The sequence below is a fragment of the Vespula vulgaris genome, chromosome 1 (genome assembly GCF_905475345.1).
Source record: "Vespula vulgaris chromosome 1, iyVesVulg1.1, whole genome shotgun sequence".
NCBI classification, from domain to species: domain Eukaryota; kingdom Metazoa; phylum Arthropoda; class Insecta; order Hymenoptera; family Vespidae; genus Vespula; species Vespula vulgaris.
In genome coordinates this window covers 8551974-8576755 of record NC_066586.1, presented here as the reverse complement: position 1 = coordinate 8576755, position 24782 = coordinate 8551974, and the positions used below count along the sequence as shown (strand labels likewise).

Here is a 24782-nt window from a genome sequence, read left to right as displayed (position 1 = left end):
GAATTTCCCGCAGGAGTTGCCCTTAGGTAACAGGCTACGATTCATTCTCTGTCTCTGCTTCTCTCTCTCTCTCTTTCTCTTTCTCTCCCTCTCTCTCTCCTTCTATCTCTCTCTCTTTCACTACGAGATAAAGTAACGCGCTTGCGTTGTATCAGCGCATATAGCTATCATATAAGGACAAGCGGAAGGGTGAGTTTCGAGTTTGTCACTCGAGATTCAAGCCGATTCGCGCGTGCGCTCATACTTTGGCTTTGATGTCGCGAATTGCCATTCTGAATGCATGGATGAGTATCGTTCGCGATGTAGTCGCGGTCTATGACCAGATTTTCTCTAACATTCATAAACACACGTACATACGTGAATACATGTACATTGTGAATTTACGTAGCAATGTAAATGCTCGGACGAAAGCGAGAAACGTTCTCGTATCTAGGCCAATCGGATTTCAGTGACTTTTCTTCATATTACTTGATTAGCCTTTCCTGATTACGATTCACTCTATCTATCTACAATATATATATATATATATATATATATATATATATATATATATATCTTTCTCTGACTAGTACGAGCCTACATTTCGGAACGAAATACGATTGGAATTATAGACTGATGTATTCCGAATGTTAAAATTATCAGACTGTGTAATTAATGCTATGTACGAACGTAAAATCTGATCGATGTTCTGTTTTTTTCTTCGTCGAAAAATTCTTAGAATTCTTAGTCATGAATTATTCAGAAAGATTTTTAAGCCATTTGAAATCAAATATTTTAAAAACATTTTATACGTCGAGATAATTCTTTGTGGCCTTTTAAACTCTTTCATTTACCAACAAGAAAGGGTTATCGATGGAAGATAAAAAGCACCGTGACATTTTGCCGCCTTCTCGTAGAACGATTTATCGTGCCGGAATTAACGTTACTTTTATCGATCTATTTCCTTCGTTTCGTATAATTCTCTTTCCTCGTGTTTGCGCTTAGGAAATACATCGATACGATCGGCCACACTTTTTTCTCTCTCTCTCTCTCTCTCTCTCTCTCTCTCTCTCTCTCTCTCTCTCTCTCTCTCTCTCTCTTTCTCTCTCTTTTACTCTTTCTTTTTACACGCCCCATTTATCACGCTTTACGAGTGTATCGTCGATATCGCAGGGGAAGCGTTCGTAACGAGAGAAATAAAAATGAATGAATTATTATCCACCGAAAACGTTCCGACAATTTGTAATAAAAAACTCAGCTTGTCGTGTCTTCCGATTTTTCTGAAACAAAAGCTTGAAGATGAAGAGTACCGAAATGAATAAAAAATGATAAAAAGGATGAGAATTATCGATCATTTTTATTTGTATCCAGTAAAAGACAATTGTCAATGAAATCAATAAATAAATCAATAATTCGCAACTTTAAACGTTTATACGAACTATTTTAATATTGTCTCATGGAATATAAAACACGTGCATATGACAATAACTTATATACACGATACTTTATTGTGTACAACAGTACTTATACAGGTAAACTTTATATACATATAAAACCGCAAATTCAACCTGTCGATAATTATTTTCATGAATTACAAACACGAATGAATTTCACGCTTCGCAACGAGCCAAATTTACATACAAACCAAATATGTTTTAACACGACACGGTACAATTAATTCTTTTTACAAAATTAATGTCGCCGTTACAAGGATAGTATTCAACAGTCGAAATGTTTTGCTCTACCAACCAGCACTTTTCTTTTCTAGTAATATCACCACCGCATAGCGATAATAGAATCTAATACGTAGGTATGCCCGGGAGAAAGAAACTTGCTATCTTCCTTCCTATATCAGCCATTAAAAAATATAGCATTACCTTTTGCCGGCTGGATAATCACACCGTCATGGACTATTTGTTTTTATTGGCAATTTCCCGTTGCGATCCAGCTATTGCGCGTATTGTTTATAAATCACGGTCATCGCGTCTCATTCTTGTTATTGCTATTATTGTTATTATTATTATTCCTTATCGGAGAAGCATACCAACGCGATTCTGTAATATCGTTAATTTCTGCCACGCTTGCTGATATTTCGATAACAGTTAGGACGGGCGTACGTTCGGATGGAATATTAAAGATTTTAAACTCGTTCTTTTGTATATTTATGTAAAACCCGTAGGAGCTATTTCCTTTAAAAATAGATCAAACGTATTTTCGATAACGTGAGCTGAACGAAGATCATTTATTTATCCAAAAGTTCGTTAATTAGCAGCCAACGAATAGACGATTGATAACAATAAATATACTTTTCAGATATAGACATTAATACGAGTTCGTTGAAAATTGTTCTTCATAATCGTACGAGTCAAACATTGTCAACGTCCAATAACGATTGTGGGAATTAATTTCGATCAAAGTGTAATATAACCAAGGCGTATTTATCAATACTACGTATTTTCTACAAACACCGATTGAAATATAACACGTTTAAAAGCGAATAATCGTTTAATTAATTTCCTTAATTAACCTTAAGGCTTGATACTTACATTTTTTATATGAGCTCGGATAATTAAAAAAACAAAATCGTTATACGTAATTTACGCTTAAATAAATCTTTTGAAGGAGGTAATAGAAAGAGAAAGAGAAATGGATAGATTCGATTTTACCATTCATAAGTTTCCTATAAAAGCATTGCACATACGAAACTTCATTACCATTGCATCGAGGGACCATTGGAAAGTCCGTAGATCGTTGGTACTATCAAATCGACCCTCATTATCGTTGATTTAATCCTCAGTTCCCTCTTTCTCTCTCGTTCTATCTCGCTCGGTACTTTCCTCGATTTATTCGATACCTCTACTTTCCGCGCGCATACGTTTACCAAATTTCGTCCGGTCAGTAATTTTGCCTGTAATAAATTATTGAGTCGATTCCGTTCGAACGATAGAAATTAATGTTTCGTACTAGCCGGACAAATTTATCCCTGACGATACGAGTTAATTTAACACGGAGAATAAGTTTGTATAAGAAATTAATAGAAAGATCGAAAGAATTTTTGGGAGTGGTAAGAATGTCTCCTCGAGATTAGTAAAATGAATTTTGACATTATAGATGATCCATCGATTCGACGACATGTATTCCTCAATCGAGTTGCTTTCTCTTGCATGAACAATATATATATAGATATGTATAGGTGTATATATATATATATATATATATATATATATATATATATATATATGGGTATAAATGTATAGAGGTCTAGACAAAAGAATATATATATATATATATATGTATATATATATATGTATATATATATGTATATATATATGTATATATATATGTATATATATATATATATATATATATATATATATATATATACATATATTCTAGTACTATATACCGATCACGACATTATTCCTCGAGGATGGTCGTTGCCCGTGCCGCTTCATAAATTGTTCGATTTATCGTTGCTGACTCACCGCGATCCGTTCAAAGCGCGATTGTTGCCTGCGAGGCTGTAAGCGAGCGGGTAAAGCGTCGACCACGAGGGGGTAGCTACGACTTGCTCTCATAGGGGAGTCGAGAATAACCGATGAATTGACGTACGATATGGGAAATCAAATTTGATCAATTTCAATAGACCAACCAAGAACCGTAGGTAGTTATGTTCTGATATTTTATTTTGACTGCTTTCATTCATAAATAAGTGCCTTTTATAAGAGTAAGAAGTCTATTACAATGTAATATATATTAGCTGTGTAAACTGATGAAATTACAAATTTTTATTATAAAATATTGTAATTGTCATATCTAAGTGATATTTTATTACTGCATATGAATATTTTATTCATTTATATACCGGCGCATATTTACAAATTATTTTAATATTTACTATGATCACATCCAGACTAAATAGTTTATTTTATAGTATTCTATTGAAAGAGAGAAAGAGAGAGAGAGAGAGAGAGAGAGAGAGAGAGAGAGAGAGGAAGAGAGAGAGTAGCTCTTCGCAAAGTTATCTTTTGCACATACGTTCGAAATTGGAAGTGTACTTACGTCAAAGTCAGCCGTGCACTTTACCAGATCCTGTGGATGTCCAGAGTAGAGTTTCAGAGATTGAAGTAGACCCTTTAAATAGATGATTAGAAAATAGTAAAGAATAGGACGTAAAATCGGATTCGTCATTTTAACTTTCTTTCTTTTTTCTGATCACGAGTCTGGTTTTTTCCTTTTCTCTGAGTGAGTGTTCGAAATAAATGTTGGTATCTACTCGTCTTTCGCGAGTCATCAATTTTCCAGCTGTAAAAATTAAAGGTTCCAATGAGTGAGGACGAATTAACGAACAAAAGAAAAAAATAAAAACCTTCGTACGTTGATTTTGTGCTCGAACGGTGTTCGATTGTCGCTTAATTGTTTTCCTTTAACCAAGTCGATCAATCATGCACGATCATTCAATTTTCCGCGTCGCTATCGAGCTCTCCCATTAGAGAGAGAGAGAGAGAGACAGAGACAGAGACAGAGAGAGAGAGAGAGAGAGAGAGAGAGAGAGAGAGAGAGAGAGAGAGAGAGAGAAAGAGAGTGAAAAAGAAAAATGAAAAGAGAGAAGCTCTCGTATGATTGGTAGTCGTATCCTTCGATAATACTTCATAAACGAGAAGATCGATTCCAACGTAACGTATCGTCGACACGTAAGTTTAATCTTTATTTAATTATTTTAATCAAACGAAACATTCGTCAAAACTTTAGCGATCTCTAATTCTATTCTGTGATTGTGAAGAAGATAAATAAAATATCAGTCGCTATTTGTTTCGCGAATATCTTTCATATATATTCTTCTGCATAATAATAAGAAGAAAAACAAGAAGACAAAGAAAATGGAAAAGAAAAGAAAAAAAGAACTGATTTTCTTTTTCATCTTCTTCTTCGTTCTCACAGTCGACTATTCACTGTACAATGCCGAAGAAAATCGGTGATTTATCTCCAATGCGAGTCAACGTTCTCGTCTCTCTATTTTTCGAAAGAAAAAAGAGAAAAAGAAAAGAGAAAAAAATGAAAGAAATAACGAAAAAAATAACGAAAAAGGGGATAAAAAAAGGAAGAAGAAGAAACCGGCATGTGCCAGAATGACGCATCGATCATTCTGGAAGTGTTCGAGGGATCGATCGATCTTCCCAAATGGCCCGCAGAAACGTGCTTTACGGTGCATTTTACGGTTTTCGCTTGATGCAAGAGTTTCCGTCGGTCGTCCTCGTCCATGTTGATGGTCGGTTGCACTGTTGTGCGCGCGCACGAATCTTTCACTCTTTCATTATTGTGTAGTAGTAACGTAGTATCGCCGTGATTTTTTTCACCCGGAAAAGCTGCTTGCTACGGATTCGTACAGTTGAAAAGTTGTACTCATTCGTCCCGGGCAAATCTACTTCTCGTTGTAATCGTTATTTTACGAAAAGGGTAAGAGGGGGAGGGAGAGAGAGAGAGAGAGAGAGAGAGAGAGAATGGAAGTATACTCGTATTCAGAGCATTCAATTAAAGTATCGCACTGAGCCGTACGAAATTTTTATGACGTTGACTAGCTATGTGTATATATATATATATATATATATATATATATATATATATATATTCTTCTTTATTCTCCTTCTTCCTTTTTTTATTTTCTTTTTAATTAGAGACTTTCGAAACATCAGTCACATACCATTATTAGTAGCAGGTGATCTTTATTTATGTACTTATCTAAAATGAATTTTGTATTATATTATTATTTTTTTTAGTTTCGTTTTTCTTAGAAAAGAAAACATTGAATGTTTTTATCGTTTCTGCTACGTATTAAGTGTAAGAAAAGATGTTAATCCAATATCGTGGTTAAAACGAATTGTATGTTTGTAATTCGAGACGCAGATTATACAAGGTCTATGATTGATCGACGTACTCTCATCGTTTATAAATAATGTCAAATTGAAACAAACGAATCTTTTCTAGTAGCGACATTTACGTACGTTCTTGAAAAGAGCTTTGAAGTCTCATAATGTAAAGATACTATACTCGTTAACACGTAAATATTTACACATGTTAAAAATCTTTTACTTCATATTGATACAAAACGAAATTATAATATATCTAATTTGGAAGATATGGAGAAACTTTTGAATATTTTAGCTTTTAGGAGACGTAATTATGTATTCGGCAGAGATTCCATATTAATTAACTTCCAATTTGATGCTCTGATTAAAGTTATAGTACAATATTACGTATTAATCCGATAGAATTCCACTGAATTGCCACAGGAAAGATGTTCACTGAATTATAAAGCGAAAATCGAGAGTTATAGAATCAATTACATTCAAGTTGAATATACACGACGAATAGATTTGGATACGGCGATCTTTACGACGATCGTTCGGTCAGAGATGACTGCGGATGACTGTCTTATAATACGTTAGCCGGATTGGAAGCCAAAGGCTATAAAGTATAGATGCGTGAGTAGAGGGGAGTATTCGCCTTGTGGGTCCTATGCCTGCTCGCCCAGGTCAATCTTAAACGTGTTTCGTCTAAATATGCTTGTGTGCGTCCTGCTTAAGGCCCTATTCACGAAACGAAAATCATCCGACGAAGTTCTTTTTCTTTTTTATCGCAATGCACATTTTATTAAGTCTGACATATGATGCCTTTGAATATTTCAAAATTCTTCCTTTTTCTCCTCTCTCTTTCTTTCCTCTCTTTTTTTTTTAATTACTTTTTATGCTCGCAAAGGAGGGATTATAATTTATTAAAAATGTCCTTGTGGCGGGCGATAAGCCACATTTGTTTGAAAGTTTAATCCAACTTTCAATGTTCTTTTTTCCCTTTCTCTTCTTTTCTGCTCTTTAGCAGGAGAGCTTTCCTTCGCTTTGTTATAAGACGACCTCGCCATTGTTTCGTTCGTGGAAAAACAGAGGGTAGGAAAGAAGATCCTAGCAAAGCTAGACAAATTTATTCTCTCGCGTAGATAAAACGAGTGAAATCGAGAAAGCTGCGAGAATAAGGGAACCACCTTAATTTTCGTAGCGTTATTAGAGCACGAGAAATAGTCGGAGTTAGAGCCCGTTCGAAAGCGTGTGCGAGCGAGTTCGTGCGTACTCTGAGTTTTCCCTCGACATAGAGTCTTTGAATCTGGAACGAACAGCTCGATCAAATATTTACAAGTATTTTCGCCGCATATCTGCTTCGTATCCTGATCGAGTTTTATATATAGACCCTCTCTTTCGTGCAGCTGGCCACTTCAAAGAACCACCAGCAGGCAGTCAGTTGGTTGGCATTGGAACATTGAAAATTTTCACGTAAGAAAAATTCACGAGCTTTTCCTTCGAAAGCACTTTCTATAAAAGCACATATATCCTTCTTTCCTTGAATTTAAAAACGAAGTACCCATGAAAGGATTCTCAAGATTTTCTACGAGATTTTGATACACGTATACCTACATATGTACGTATATAAATAATTCGGTTTTCTAAATAATTATCTTCATAATTCAATGAAACGGTCTCACGTTATTCACGAATACTACGTGGTTTTACACGTGCCATCCAGGCAGTTACGACATCACGACCTCTTTTATGTGCCATTCCGTCGGACTAATTATATCATACATTTTCCTACTGTCCTGGTACTTAAAAGTCGTCCAATGATTACAAGATATATTCTCAAAGGAGCGTTACCCTTTACGACCCTTTGCTAGCGCGATAAATATCCTAATTTATTTCAAATCTTATCTTGCTTTATTCTCTACGAATTTATTTTCATTAACGATAATAATAATAATGCATAATCGAGATTTCGGTCGACATCTTTTAACTATGCAAAAATGATCAATTCATCAGAAGAATTTTTTTTAGAATTTTATATAGTGAAAAAGAGAAAGAGGGAGCTAGAAGAAGAAATTAGATTACAGAAAGCAAAGCATTAATGCTTCTTTCGTTAACCTGTGCAATTGCTACGTGTAATTCCTGGCTGCATCCCGGAAATATAGCATCGTGTGCTCGACCCCGTAAACGCATAATTTTACAGCAAACGAATGGCGGCTCTTAATGGATTTGCATTGTTCTGACAGCATCGCAACGCAAACAAAGCTCTCCCTCACACTCTCTATATCTTTTTTTCTCTTTCTTCTCTTTCTCTCTCACACACACACACACACACACACCCTCTCCACACTTGGTACCTCTTTTCCTTTTTTTTCTTAACTTCATTCGCCACCTCTTTACATACTGGAAATACAACGAAACGGGTGACATTATCGTGAAACTACTTTCCGCGGTGATGATTAGAAACATATTTATAATGCTTTGGTTTTGACAGATAGTTTTCTTTTTGTTTTTACAAAAAGAAATTTTAGGAATAATTTAAAAATGGATATATTTATGATATATTTATGAGGAATTTATACGCGCAATACTTGGAATAAAATATCGAAAAGAATGTGAAAACCAGAAGATCAATCTAATTGAACCTTCATTCTGTTAAATCGAGTGTTCGATCTTCTTATCGTCCCATGAGATCACGACATTCGTAGAATCTCGAAGAATAAGTCAGGAAGAAAATTAACGCGCGAGAAAAGTTTTCGAATAACGACATTCGCCAGTATATCACGAAGGCTCTCACTTGCACGGATTTCTCGATAGGATCACGTCTTGTCCTACATTTCTCTCGTAGCTAGGAGGCACCTTTCTCGAAGTTTTCGAGTCTCTGAGAGTTTATTTCCCTCGAAATTAATTTCATTGCCGTTGGCATTCTCGTGCATAACGAAGAAAAGAAAGAAAAATTAGGTATGCTACGAATCGCAGAAAATCTCTTTGAAGCGTCCTTTTCCATTCTGAAATTTCATATTTAATAAGTCGCAATAGTTCATTCGATAATTAATCGAGGGGAAAAAGAACTAATTCGAAATAAGAAGGATTATATCTTTTTTAAAAAACTTATATATTATTTCTACTTTATCTTATTTAAAAGTGGATAATATTACAAATTCTAGAACATTTTATATATATATATATATATATATATATATATATATATATATATAGAGAGAGAGAGAGAGAGAGAGAGAGAGAGAGAGAAAGAGAGAGAGAGAGACAGACAGAGAGAAAGGGAGAGAGAGAGAGAGAGAGAGAATCACAAAAGACAAAGGTAAAACGGATATCACTACAAACGTTGAAAATAGTGATCGTTATCGCGAATTCTTTCGACTGTTCACACGAGGACTGTATGTCCTCTTCGAAGTGCAAAACCATGTCAAGCTGCGCTTTAAACGACGTAGAATTCTCTCTTGCGTGACACTGTCCAATTACAAAGGAAAACAGGGCGGATTAGTAGCATTCTCTTACTCTCTTTTTCTTTTTTTTTTAAATTGTTAGCCATATGTACGTATAGTAGCCCTTTTTTCAACCCTTTCCCGAGTGTTCTACAGGTCTCTGTAGTTCCTTCTCATACGAAGTTGTAGAAAAACAATGTAACAGGCGCTGATAATATCTTAACGGCTGCCACACATTTCTCTTCTCGCGTAAAAGCACGAAACTTCGGTCATCGTCCAAGTTCTATAAAGGTTTCCTTATCGAAAATGGAAATTTTTGTGCGTACAACTAACGAACTAGCGAATATAGTTGAATATCATCAGCCTCGTTTTTTTCAATACATTTCTCGTTATAAGATGCTTTAATGTCAAGGTATATAAAAAAAAAAAAAAAATGAAAGAGGATTAAATCGTATTGATCTATTATCTTGTATGTTTGTGTTTGATGATGAAGGTGATATTCTATAAAATCGTTACGTTAGATGGAAGGATTTATTATTTTTCGAATACGATCGTTGCTTTGATTTTTTCTCTTTGTTTTTTATTTTATTTTATATTATTATTTTTTCTTTTTTCGATTGGAATAAAATATAACGACATACATATCTCGAATATTTAAGTAAGAGTGATACGCTAAATTAAATTTTATACATGTTTCCGATAAAGTAACAGAATTTATTTTTCTTCGTAGAATTTTTCGAAAGTTTTGTACATGCCATAAAATAGATATCAATCAACTTCTAATCAATAGAAACGAGGTAGTTAGCATGATAATTTATAAATAATCAACTTTATTTGACTTTGATGTTTTGAGGAAATTAATGAATTGTAACGAGTTAATAATCTGTAATTTGTATCACCAGTAGTGTGTTAGCGTAGAAAAAATATTCATTAAATCATATTTCATATGGGATACCTAATGAATTATTTCCATTGGCTGTAAAAAAATATACGGGATTAACGATTCGTTTCAGAAAGTAATAATTTCTTTATAAAATGCTATATAGGAATATAGTACGCGTGTAAATAAAGGATGCGTGTAATTTAATAATTATAATTTTACCGGCGATAACTGTATTAAAAATTTTAAAAAACTTTTTTATATTCGTCATTTACCTACATATTATTATATCATAAAAATCTACATAATCCAAGGATTAAATTAAATATTTAGGAGGCAAATAAAATTTAATAAATATTACATTCGATGAAACTGAAAGCCCACAAAGTGATGGATAATAATAAAATCATTTCTGAATTAAAACGTGTAACCATTCCATGAGATATATTTTATAAATAAAATGACTAGAAAGAGGAAATGCAACGGCTTCGAATTCTCACGAATCTCAGAACGGTATTGGGTCAACGAATTTCGCGAATCGTTTTCGCATGTAGAATGGTTTATTGTTAAACTCTTATACAAGGCTCCTCCGTAGAAATTCGTACTTTCGAAAATGTCGGAAAAATGTTCGAAAGACGACGTATGCTTTTAACGCGTGAGCGAAAAATATGATCGGCTTTGTCAGTATGTGCGTGTGTGTCTGTATATATTTACTGAGGTCTCGCAGCATAGAACGTAGAAAACGGTCCAGTAGAGATTTTTACATTTCCTCCATCCTGCAGTATTTCGCTGTTTTGCGGAAACTACTGCCTAATAGCGATGTAATGGCGATGTCGCGTAGATATGACTGACATCAAAACAACAATAGAATGTATTCAGAAAGACGATTAACGAAACCGAGCTGAGTTTCGTTTCTCGGTTCTTTAAAACTCAATGGTTTCCGTATATATATTTCGTTTTTAAAAATGGACAGGAAGACAATGGCTCTTTTAGAAAACTAGCCACGTTCGTAGACTATATTAACGTATTATATTAACGTCTTCTTGATAGAATAAAAAGAAAAACTGAACAATGTAAAGTTTTTAAAATTTTTTTTTGCAATAAATTTAAAGTATTAAGAAAAACACAAATTTCTCGAGGATCGTCAACCTTGGTTAAACTGATTAGCTATCTTTGTATTATTTAAATTGATTTTAATATCGAATTAGCAAAGTTATTACAGAAAAGTTATATAAACATAAGTATTTAATCGAACTGTAATTGATACTTTGAAATTAGCATATCAATTTTAATTTTACATATTAATAAAGTTATATAATATTTATGTATAAAAAATATTTTTAATCTATTATTTAATTGGCCTATTTTAAATTTCTTTTTAAAAGTATTGAAATATTTGCATTTTAACGTGACAATGTAATTACGATTTTATTTAATTAAAAAATAAAAAAAAAAGAAATAAAAGATAATAAAAAAGAAAAAAATATCAACTCGTTATCAAGGAATTGAATAAAAAATTTCATTGGTTTTTTATAACTCGAATTAAACGAGTTTCTAAAATATCGACGAGAGATTTCTGTTTGTGTTTTGATGCCGATTTATACGTTGAATTTAACGCTTTGTCCATTTGGTAGATTATCATTGAAGGATTGCTTTTGTATAACTACCTGCTAACTAGCGTTCTGCATCTCGACTTGTATGCGTACATGCATATCTATGATTGGCCCTTCCGGTACACCGGAGATTGACCGAGAGAGCTGTAATCTTGCGCGAGGGTCTCTAACCTCGAGTGTATTCCCGAAGCATCTTGCAAGGTTTACACACACTCAGTATATCACTGAATGTATTGTGTAATTAACAGGGTACAATTTGATCTGGTTAAAATAATATCCGTTACTATTTGCTCCCTTGTACTCCAGTATTTTTCTTTTAAAATAAATTACGAAGTAGATACACACGTTTAGAAGTTCAATATTTAAAATGACGACATTGATAAATAATTAATAAAAAAATTATCTTATCGTTATTATATATACAGTTTAAAACGAAATAATAAAATTCATATTTTCTGAGATAAAAGGAACGAAATAGAGGTGCTAGAATAATGTTGAGGTACGATTAATAAACGTCAACGACTCGAAAAGAAGGGTGAGAGGATGAGAAAGAAAAAAGGGCTGGATCGTTTTCGTTTCGGGAAGAACGTTATCAATTTCTCTTTATGTTTCTTTCTACGGTCCAGCCAATTCTCTTTGGCTCTTAGAATTCACTGGATTTCCTCGTTCGAGAGGTACGAAAGGGAAAGAGAGAGGAGGGAGGAGGAGGAGAAGAAGAACGCAGCACGTTATCCGTTGGAACAATAGATCTGGCTCGTCCCGAAGACGTGAAAAGTATTGTCGTTTCGTCGGAGAAAAAGGGTGGTATCAGAGTACCGGAAAGTCACTGCAGCGGTTCTAATTAACGAGAACGCATAGCCTGGCACAAAGGCGGAAAGGGGAGAAAATGAAAAAGCATTCGGTAGCGATTCGTATCGACTGAGCTCGAAATAAAGTTAGTCCTCTCGGTCATTCTTTCTTTCTCTTTCTCTCTCTCTCTCTTTCTCTTTTTCTTTAACTGTCTCTTTCTTTCTTTTCTTCTATATCACATACAAACACAGTTGCTATCTAGCACTCTTTCTTCATCTTCTTTTTCTTCTTCTTCTTCTTCATTTTATTCTTCTTTTTCGATTCGGTCCTCTTCTTTTCGACGTTTCTTCATCTTCGAATTGTATTCTTCTTTTAGCAAGCAAGTCGCGCCCTTCGTCCCTTTATATCATCTCCGACCTCTATTTACCCACTTTTCTTTCCAAGTGCCAGCACCAGCTACCGGAAAACTCTCGTCGAGGCTGATAATGAGAACCGGTTTCTACTTTTCATCGATCGATGCTGATACCATTTCCAGTTTCACGATTCTAAAGGAGGTAATGAGCTTGCAGAAGCCATCGTCATTTTTTTCCCTTCCACTCTTTTTCACACTTCTCCCACCATCACCAAGAACTCCTTCCACTTTTTCTCTTCTCTTTCATGCTTTAGAAACGCGACAATCCGTTCGAGGATCACCGACTTCTACGTTCTTTCATTTATTCCTTCTCTCTCTCTCTCTCTCTCTCTCTCTCTCTCTCTCTTTCTCCATTTCTTTTTTCCTTTTTCTTTCTTTTCCTCTCTCTTTTCCTATCTAAAACCTTGGATCGATCATCGACTTTTTGATGCTTCAACGATATTGGGTACTTATTTACTGTTGGCGCGAGGTATGGGTAGTTTCATCCTTTTGCCTTTCAATAGAAATATTTGTCCGGTACAAATTGTTAGTATCTTTAAAAGAGGTAATTGTGCTTTACGATCACTCGTAAATTGTATTATCGATTTATCGTCATTCTTGTCACAAGATTAATTTTATGCGTTTTATTTAACTTTTATTCATTAATTCTCTCCCATTTTTAATTCGTTTCATATCTTAAAGTGAAATATATGTATATCCATGATAAATATCCATTTGTTGTTCATCTGTCGGATACGTATATGAGAAAAAACAATTAAAATATATACCAAATATTTATTGGTTTAAAATAAATATGACAATATAAATAGTCAACGTAAGGAAGGACAGCTCGTTAGATGAGCATTACTGTAAACAACTTGACTGAGGTAAGTTTGCTTTGTTTTAGTTTACACACTGTAATGCGGTAGTCAGTCGGTAGAACGCCAAAGTGTAAGGACCTTCAGTAAACATCAGGACCTCGTTACTACAGCCTCGTTACTACAGCCTGTACTGTCTGTATGGATCTAATTGTAAGTCTTGTTTCATTAATGTTTCTCTTCTCTGATATCTTCATTAATTTAATATAACTCTCTTGTCATTTTCAAATGGAAGATGTTATCAAGATTCTACTTCATTAAGAATTTCATTGAACAGAAAGCATTAATTTTACTAATTTCTGCTTTTCCTTTTCTTCGTTTAACAAACCATCAACGTTCTTATAACGTGCAACTTGAAACGTTTTAAAATAAATAATTTTGTTATATTATTTTAATCTCTTTCAAGATTTTATCTTTATTAAGCGATCAATAAATGAAACAGCTTTCAATGGATTCGTTTTACATCGTACAATAAATCTTCATAAATGGTTAAATTTATCGTCAGCCGCAGATATGGCCACAGCTTGTGGAAAATACCAAACCGCCTTCGTAGCGCATCGCCAGGGTGACAAAGTTATCTTAGTCCTGTAAGTGGCTCGAAATCGCACCTTCGTTTCGTTACGAATGGCCGCGGTTCTCTGTTCTAGATGTTTCAACGATAACAGGTGATTTGTGCGTCCCCCTTCTCTCTCTCTCTCTCTCTCCCTGTCTCTCTCTCTCTTTATCTCATACGTTTTCCCGTTCTTTAGAAAACTTACCACTTTAGACTCGCTCGGAAATTTATCGACTATATTACTTCACCACGAATCTATAAAATATTAGCGAGAAACATATTTTATTTAAGTCAATATTTAACATATTTAAGAATAAAGATGATACCTATCATCATATGTACGTTTATAAATATTTATGTGGAAAATCGCGTTTATCAAAAAATTGCTTCATAAAGTAATCATTTAAATATTTTTAATTTTTTTATCCTTTTTTGTTAGCATTCATGTTTCAATAAAGAATTTTATTGAATCACTTTCAAAGAAATTCTTGTTATTTTAATTATAGGATCGTTTCATCATTGGATCGGTTTGTAGAACGCTTATTAAAATATTTCCTCATAAAATTTATGGTACATATTTGGAGTTTGTCGATGGTTGGTTTAAGTCTAAAAAGAGACGAGATAGTTCTCAGAAAGGAAAAAGAAGAAAAAGAGAATATTCTCCCAAGAACGATAAGATATTCGGAGATAGAATTTTTTTTCTTTTATTTTATTTGTCTTCTCAATAACTTCGAGTTATCTGTTCGTTTTTGCTTTCGATTTTTTTTTATTTATTTTTTCTTTATCTAAGACAAGAGATATTTATCGTATTTCATTCGTTCATTAGCTCTTTCTCATAGATAGGAAAGCTTAAAATAATGTGCATCCAATAATTTGATTTTCTTATATTATTCACCCGTTTAAGTTTCTTGAATAATAAGATTATTCAAGCTTGAATTTCTCATATCATCTCAATAATAAATATTCAATAATTATCTTAATAATTTTCGTTTCTCTCAAATAACTTTCTCAGTACATAGTATAACGTCTATGAAAAAAAAATCGATATTACTTACGACATAATTTTCGAGCTTAACGCAATACAAATTACGTCGAGCTAATCGGCTGAGTATCTTTTCGGTGCTTTTACAAAATTACTTTTCGTATTTCATACGTTTTCATAAGAAAAGGGTATACTTTAAATATCAACTATCGTTATTACCTCTTAACTCCTCCACGTTATCCCAATAACATTTAACGCTTTCTCAAGTTCTAATATTAAAGTAGAAGAAGAAGAAGGAAAAGAAGAAGAAGAAGAAGAAAAACATTCTGTCATAAAACAGGTCAAAGCCGAACTTGACACAAGGCTTACTTAATGTTGGATAGTTCCGTCGCGACGCTCGGTCCATCCCCAGACTATGTTCAGGTATTAAGACTTCAACGAAGTAGTAAATCCAAAGATGACACTCTCTCATAGCGAAAAAAAGAAGGAACAAGTATACCGAAGAAATAAAGAGAGAAAGAGAGACAGAGAGAGAGAGAGAGAGAGAGAGAAGAAAAAGCAAGAACAGGCTTCTTCGTGCTATGACAGTAAAAAGAGGAGAGTTGTATCGGAGGTGTCGAGAGGGTGATGGGGGTTGAAAGGGGTAGCTTAATACGGATATTCGCTTGCTGAGGAACAAGTTATGCCCGCGGGTATTTAACTTTATGCATTCGAGCTCTTCTTAAAGCTTAGGTTTCTTCTTTCTCTCTCTCTCTCTCTTCATGCTCTTCTTCTACATCCTATTCGTCGACTTTACCACGAGGGATCTTCCTTAGAATACTTCGACCCTTCTCCCTTCCTCAAAGATCCCACAGGCTTTATATTAAACTCTGATTTTACGCGAGCGTAATCGTAAAGATAAAGGCGCGTAAACCACCGCGTAAAGACGCCAACTCTTGACCCTATCTTTCTCTCTCTCTCTTTTTCTCTTTCTTTTTCGTTGCTTCGACTACGGTATCATTAAATCGATCCCTCTTTCTATACGCTACGGTACCAAACTTTTATTGGATACATAACTCTGATCCACCCCTTACCTAGCACTTCTTACGATAGTAATTCTACCGGTCATTGTCTTTTATTTTTTTTGATCCTGAAATACTCAGAGTTCCATAGATGTGCATTTCCAATGTAATGTTACTTGTTGTCGTAATATCCCTCATGTTAGTTTCTATTTTTCATTTCTCCCATTCTCGTTTTCGTTAAAGAATTAATGATGATTTCATAAATAGATCGTAATGTTTTGGTAGGATTTTAGCAATCAATATTTTTGTATAGCAAACTAAATATTTGTTTCAATCATTAAGCGTGATTGCAGATGTAACAAGATAGAGAAAAAGTTATTATCGGTAAAAGAATGAGTTCATCGTTTCGTATTCTTTGTTATTAAAATTCATTTTAGCGTTGCAGAAAGTGGGATATTAATCGATAACTTCGTTTAACATTTGTTAATTAGGTTGATTATGATTACAGATAGAAATACTTATTACAGTATTTTTCCTTCTTTTTAGCGAACAACCTTACAGTTACCGCATCGTTGTTTTCTTTTTCCTTCGTGCAAATCCGCACGTTTTGTTTCTTTTCTTATCTTTGTTACGTGCTGGGTTCAGGTGTAACTAGGATGCAATATGAGTTCGCCTCGGAGTACAGTAAATAACTCAGGAAATTATATGTTGAAATGTTTATTTTATTATGTTGCTGTGGGTTTGTAAATGGTAGTTGAAGAAAAAGTTTTAAGAAACCAGAGCAGACTTTTGAGTAGTGTAGTTTAATTGGAAAAATCGTAGAAATGTCATTGATTTCTCGAAAATGTGAATAGAGAGAAAAAATAGGAAAGGAAAAGAACATAGCCGTTAAAAAGTGTGGATAGATACTTAAGATACAATTATATATAAATTATATTATATTACAAATATATATATATATATATATATATATATATATATATATATATATACATATATATATATATATATTGTAAAATAATAATATAATAATAATTATTATTATTATAAAACAATAGTAATGTTGCGGAATAGATGGAGTTACAATCTTATCTATTGCATTTCGATTATATATATATATATATATATATATATATATATATATATCTTATATATTTATATATATATATTTACATTGTAACTCACAAAATTTATTTAAGAAGTGCCTTGGTGAAAATATATTACACGTCCCTCTTGTCAAAGATACTTTACTTCATTATACGTAAAATAAAGTGATGTATAAAATTACTATTTTATTTTCTAGTCGTACAATCATGTGCTTACACCTTATCAATATTTATCCTCAATTTATGGACACGTCTTTAGACCTGGAGCGTCCTAAATGGTTAGACACTTAATGACGAGCAAACTTCCTTCCCCAAGTGTGTTGAGTTCGACTGCTCGATTGGGGTCAAAGGTAGTTTGGAGAGAGCGTTAACTGAGTCCAAGTTAAAACAGCTCAAAAGAGAGAGAGAGAGAGAGAGAGAGAGGAAAAGAGGGTGAAGGGAGGAGAAAGAGAAAGGGGAGAGAAAGAGAGGAAAAGAGGGAGAAGAGAGAGGGGAGAGAGAGAGAGAGAGGAAAAGAGAGAGAAAGGAGGAGAAAGAGAAGGGAGAGAGAGAGAGAGAAGGAGAGGAAGAAGACCGAGAACGGGTTAGGTATCAAATTCAGAAATGTATAGGTAATCCAATACCATTGCACTTATCACACTACTCTAAATTCTATTGATTTTTCGATAGACCAACGAATTCAATCGGTATTGGATTTTTTTTCTTTTTTTTTTGTTTCCCATTGCTGGCGATATGATTGAAATAGACATAGAATTTGTAAAGGAATGATAACAAAATTGTAGGAATTCATATTTTCGAAGAAAATTTTAAAAATATGGAAATAAGAAAAATAATTTAACTTGTCTCTTGTCATTTCCAAAGAATTTTCAAATAAAAATCCGATAGGAAAATCTCATAACTTATAAAGAAGATGTTTTAGTTCATCGTTTAAAAATAGCGATCATTTTGTTGACGTAGAATTTATTGATGTATTATCAATTTTTTATCCGAATAATTTTTCATTATTCAGAATGTGTATTATTAATGAAAAACTCTTCTAGATCAAATTTATTGAAACTAGGATCAGAACAATATGTATATTTTCTATGTTAAATACATGAAACTTTTTCTTAATTATTTCGCACAATAGTCCAATCAATCTAGTTTAGAAAGAGAGAGAGAGAGAAAGACAGACAGAGAGAGAGAGAGAGAGAGAGAGAGAGAGAGACAGACAGACAGAGAAAGAAAGAGAAATAAAGAAAAAGAGAGTGTGGGAGAGAGAGACAGAGAGAGAAAGAGAGAGAGAGAGAAAGAGAGAGAAATGGGGCAGAGAGAGAGAGAGAGAGAGAGAGAGAGAGAGAGAGAGAGAGAGAGAAAGAAAAAGATAGGAAAAGAGAGATAGAAAAATAGAGAGAGAGAGAGAGGGAGGGAGAGAGGGAGAGAAAAAGATAGAGAAAAAGAAAAAGATAGGAAAAGAGAGATAGAAAAACAGAGAGAGAGAGAGAGAGAGAGAGAGAGAGAAAGAGATAGAAAGAGAAATATAGAAAGAGTAATATAGAGAGACAGAAACAGATAGAGAAAAAGAAAGAGAGAGATACAGATATAAGAAAAAGATAGGGAGGGAATAAAAGAGAAAGATAGAAAGGGAATCCAATCGTTGTTCTCGGAGAACACGTGTTGAGCCTTCTTCGTTAAAGTCGTTAATCATCTGCCGATGAGTTCGACGCAGTGTCGAACACGCACGAAAATTATGCGGAGAATAATGACCGGTTAACGTGCGGTCTCAAAAATTTTGACCAGTCATCGTATTGGACGACGTATAATAATTTCAGTATCTTCTTTTTCTTCTTTTTTGTTTCTGGTTAATTCTTATGTTATTTTTTTCTTTTCTATTTTATAAAAGACTAGTTTCGAGATTTTCTAGAATGATATTAAAAGACTATCTTACTAAAAGACTATATGTTTTGATTTTTATATTCAACTTAACCAGTTATATTCTTATCGACGAAAGCATTTTTCTGTATATCGCAGGAAATAGTTTTTTTTTTGGTTAATAGTTTATCAATTTAACAAGAATAATCGAAAACCAATATTCTCATGGCAAAATTGTCGAACTTTGAAGAGAAATATCGATTTAAGATTAAATTGTGCAATTGGAAATTAGATATGAAGCTTAACCTTCCGGAAGTGTATAATTAATCGTAATCTCTAAGTTTTCTCTCAAAATAGACATATTTCAATAAATTCTATTATTTATTTTGTTCGTTAAAAAACATATAAAATATAAATAAAAATAGTATAAAATAGTATCGGAAAAGTAATTTTTATAACAATACAATTATATCTATCAGCAATATGATGTAATTAGATTTATCAATCTTTTTCACACTTTTAATTAATCCAATAAGAAAAATGAAGTTATTTTTTAAGAAAAAAAGATTGTATTTTTCCGATATAACTTAATATTTGTTGATGTTAATGTCTCTCTTCAAACGTGCTTACGTCGATTGAGTAAAATTTTTTTATGCTTCTGTGCATATGTCTATGCTTATATTTTTTGTTCTCGATATTTTTCTTTCGATCTTTGGTGACTCTCTGCTTTTTTACGAACTGCGATAAAACATAACGTCGAGTCACGGGCGGGGAAAAACAGTCGTCACGCGGTAAATTGCAGCGGAGAGACAGCATCGACGGTGGTGACGTTTTGACGTGACGACGAGGGGTTTCTGCGTGTATAAAGCGTGCCGCGCAAAGCAGATATCGTGCGAAAGGAGTGCTGACCCAGTATATGTCTATATACATACGTATGTGTGTGTATGTGAGAAAGAGAGAGAGAGAGAGAGAGAGGGATAGAGCGAGAGGGAGGGAGGGAGGGAGAGAGAGGGAGAGAGAGAGAGAGAGAGAGAGAGAGAGAGAGAAGCATTCGTACGCATCGTGGTTGACTTTTGTTTTAATTGCACTTGCTGACAAATGTCACTTCAACGCGTGAGCACATTGATCTACTTTATCAGGTTTATAATTAATCCGTATTTCTATTTTATGTACTGGCGAAATCACTCGGCGTTTGACATCGTCTCGCTGGCTTTTAACTTAAAATTTTTAATAGTTTTTCTATTTTCGTATGTGATGTTTAAAGATTTTATTCGTAAGTCTATTTCTTTTTTATTCTTTCTTAAACCGAGTGAAGATTCTTGGTATAATCACTTAAAGAAGAATTGGTAATTTCATTTTAAATCAGAAGTTCCGATATCTTTAGTTTCATTTTCAAATTATTTCGAAGAGATTAGTAATAATATTGTTCTTTTTTTCAATACTTTCTTCGTCTTATTTTTGTATTATTGCAAATGAAATTATAATTACAATTAAAATCCCGTTGATATAATTTTATGATATTTCGAGTCCTCGGAAATTCTTGCTGACCAGAACAAAATTATCGCGATATTTGGACACTATTAACACACGATGTTATTAACAAGTGTAATAACAACATCATGAGAATGTTGGTATCAGCGAAAACAGAAAGAACAATAAATGAGTAGTTTATACAGTTCTCGAATTCGCTATATATTTCAAACAAGAAATTTATTCTAATGATGTATTTAAATGCAAATGTAAAAATTTTTTGTTTCGTAACTTTCCCTTGTTAACCTTCTTCCTCTTTCTTTTTCTCTGTTTTTCTTTTTTTTTTTTCTTTTCCTTTTTTGAGTCCAAATGATGTCGTAAGGAAATCATACAACTTTTGTTTACATTTCTCGCAATCCATCTCATAGATCGACATATTTAATTTATTTGTTAAGAGTATCTCTATGAAAACGTTTCTGAAGTATTTTCAACACGATAAGAAGCCGTTATGAATTTGATTGACATTGAGCTTGAAGACAAATGACGAAGAGACGACGTGGGGAAAATTGGATTCGAAGAAAAAGAGATGTGGATAAATATGTACACATATATTATATGTGTTTATACGAGTTAATTGGCAGCATAAATGTAGCTACTTAAATGCATTCTCTAATTGCATATGTATCAATACCAGCATAGATTTGCACGAATGGATGGAAAGACGATATAGAAACACGAGAAGAGTTTTTTGTTCGTAAAAAAACTGTATATACGTACACATAAATGTGTATACATATGAGTTTCACGTTCGATTCGTGCGTGCTTGGAATCGCACTTGGAATAGGTAATGTGCCATTCCCTCTTCCTCTCACTTGTACCAATATCGGCAAAATTTAGCATTAGCTTCGTTACATGCTACCGACATACAATTTTCGGCAGTGGTGTCTAACGCGCTGTAAAATACGAATTCAATTCGACATTTCGAACGGAATTGTTTCGTTCTCGTAAACTACTACTATTGCCATTTCTAGCTATCTTTCCTTCGATGGAGAAGAACGCGTTTGATGTTAGCGTACTACTTTTGAGAGAAAGTCCTCACGAGCTTGGAAAATTCGATAGAATTTCATTAATAAGTGATATATAGAGATGATAAATGATTGTTCAAATTGAAATTTTTTCCTTGAATTAAGTCGAATGTGTTTTAGATTATTTCTAGATGGTTACAATTTTGTTGAGTTTATGTGGGAAAAATATCGTTATTTCATCGTGTGTGAATTATGAAAAATTGTATAAGTATATATATGTACACACATGTGCAGTAATAAACGAGATTAATCGATTTCTATCGTAACTGTATGTATCTACTATGTACAAGTTGGTATATAATAATGGCTCGTAACAGAAAAACAGATCCTTTGAAGTTCGCATTATTACGACGTAGGAGAAAATGCATCAAAGTAATGCTTGAAAGCGAATTCCGATCGGTATTTGTGTTGGAATATTATTACGATGAAAGAAAAAAAATTTCGTTCTTCTTCCCTTAATGAAAAACGGCGATTTTCTTTCTTATTTACGTTCAAATTTAATTAGTATATCTCAGTATGAATAGTTAATAACTTAATACTTTGTAAACAAGAAAACTGTGATAGCCGAGAAACGAGCTGGTATACGACGATTTATGGCGCTAATAATATAGAGACGTCAGTTAGACTTGTAACGCGTTAAATAAAACGTCTTGCTTCATAAATTCCGAAGAAAACTTTTAAAGTATCGAGCAATCCGTGTAAAAGTTGGAACTATCTTGTTAAAATTTTATTCGTCCTTTTGTTAAAAGAGTAGGTATATATAATATATACTTAAATATTTTTCTATTTATCGTTGTATATATTTCGATCGGTCAATTATAAAACATTCTGAAAATAGAGTGAACGAATTTTGTCGTTTCCATCGAACTTTTACGATAAACTTTTCTTTTACGAATACGGTTCGTAAGCTTCAGGTGACGCGGGTAAAACCCAAGATCGATCGTAAAGAATGACGATTCATTTCTCTTCAATTCTTCGTGATTTTACGTTAAATTAAGCGCTACTCAAAAAGTATTTCGATTCCATAAACATAAATTCTTGCAAAATTTTTTTCTCAAAAAGAAAAGAGCATCTAGTGAATATTGATTTTTGAAAACGCCATGTTCAATTTAATCCTTAAAAGCTATCATCAAAGGAAATCACTATATAGTTAATGCTATCATGGGTGAAATATTATTCCTCTGTATTTTTTATTTGTTTTCGAAATCAATAAAATCAAACAAATGCAATTAAATGTTTTGTCGTTGCTCAATATTAGATAAAAAATAGAACAGTTGTTGTTTGTATTGATTATAAGTAATATTTAATAATAACAAAATAAAATTCAAATTGGATGAAATCAGATAACTTTTATGGGTTAAAAATGAAGGTAAACAAATTTTTTATTGATTAATTAAGTTTGAAGAGTTAAATAATTATTTTTTGCATTTGTTTCAGCGCTTTGTCAATCCTTTTTTAAAGCATTATTAAGATAGTATTATAAAGATTATTAAAATATTATAAAAATTTTTATTTACTATAGACTAATGTTTAATGTCACTCGTTTTCCATGAAATTTAAGGGAATACCATCTTTTTTATATCCTCATACTTTGAACCTTTCTCATGCTCTTCAGAGTTTGAATTACTATTCGAAAAATTGCATGCAAGAAAGAAGCTCGTTTAACGCTCGGATTTCACGTCGCGTCGTCTCTAAAATGAACACATTTCCAGACGCATCTACTTCTATTTCCGTTGAATTACTCCTCGGTTTTGCGTGCAATGCAATTTCTCGTTTGCATTTTCGTACGATAGATTTTTTAAGGAAAAACAATTTGTTTAAAAATCATAATATGTTTTTTTTTTTCTTTTCATTTTACCTTTTCAGGAGAGGTCGAAACGTTTACGATCGATTGTCGAGATAACATTGTATCTAGGAAATCTTTTATCGAAATTTATGACCACTAAAAAAAGCTCGTTCGAACCAAAAGGATACTTCGTTGATAGCCTCGTTATCTTTCGGTGAATGGTTTTTGATATCGTTCGAAAAATTAGTTAAATTTACTATAAGCACAATAACTTTTTTTTTTTTTTATTGAAGCTTTTAAAACTTCCGATATGTAGAACGAGCGTTTAACGCTTTAGTGTTTTCTCTTTTGCTCTATGTCCCGTAGAAATGAGAAAGTTCGTTTAACGGTCTTCTGTCAGTGTACTGAAAATAGGGAAATGAACATGTTTCGAACTCGGTTATCGGTTACTTTGCTATCGTTCGTACCAGTTATTATCGGCTATACGATATAGTACATAGTACGCGTGCGTGTGCGCGATTGTGAATTATGATTTTTTTTTGTTCCCTAGGGAATTTTGATCGAAACTTGCCCATAGCAAATGAGAATGTAACCTTTTACTGCTAATCCATCGTTAATTTATGTTCTAATAAGAAAAAAAAGGCAGTTTAGTTAGCAGTTTCAGCGCGTACTACTCGATCGTTAGATCGCAATCGTGTGATCATAACTTTATCGAAAAAGCGTGCAGTAAATGAGAATTGTAAGCCGTCTAGTTAACCCATCTATAATTTATATAAAAACGGATAAGCGAATGGCTCATTTTCCACAAAGAAAAAATTTTTCCAAACGAACCATGATCGAACTTGGATTTTACGAACCATCATTATGTATCTACATTGGTTTGATTTGACAAAATATAATACAATAAAGTACTTTGTAACGTAAACGTGAATAAACCGAGTTTTTGGTTGGTCGAAATATAAACGTTTCTTTTTTTTATTTGTGTTTGTATGTATGCAATTTTTTATTTACACGTGTATTTATATACTCGTGTACATTGCCGTTGTTCGTAAGTCATATCGAGGCCGAGCAATATTTTATATCTCAACGCTCTATGTGTGTCAGAGAATATTAAAATATTTCGAGG

At 33.2% G+C, this 24782-nt stretch overlaps 1 protein-coding gene across 2 annotated transcripts in view; it reads right to left on the bottom strand.

The window, feature by feature from the left end:
• LOC127071487 (collagen alpha-1(XVIII) chain) overlaps positions 1-24782 on the bottom strand; it is a 211259-nt gene that overhangs the window by 25994 nt on the left and 160483 nt on the right. For both annotated transcript variants that reach the window (XM_051010911.1, XM_051010827.1), the window contains exon 5: positions 4042-4113. In XM_051010911.1, coding sequence (XP_050866868.1) covers positions 4042-4113 — 72 coding nt within the window. The remainder of the gene's footprint in view (positions 1-4041; positions 4114-24782) is intronic.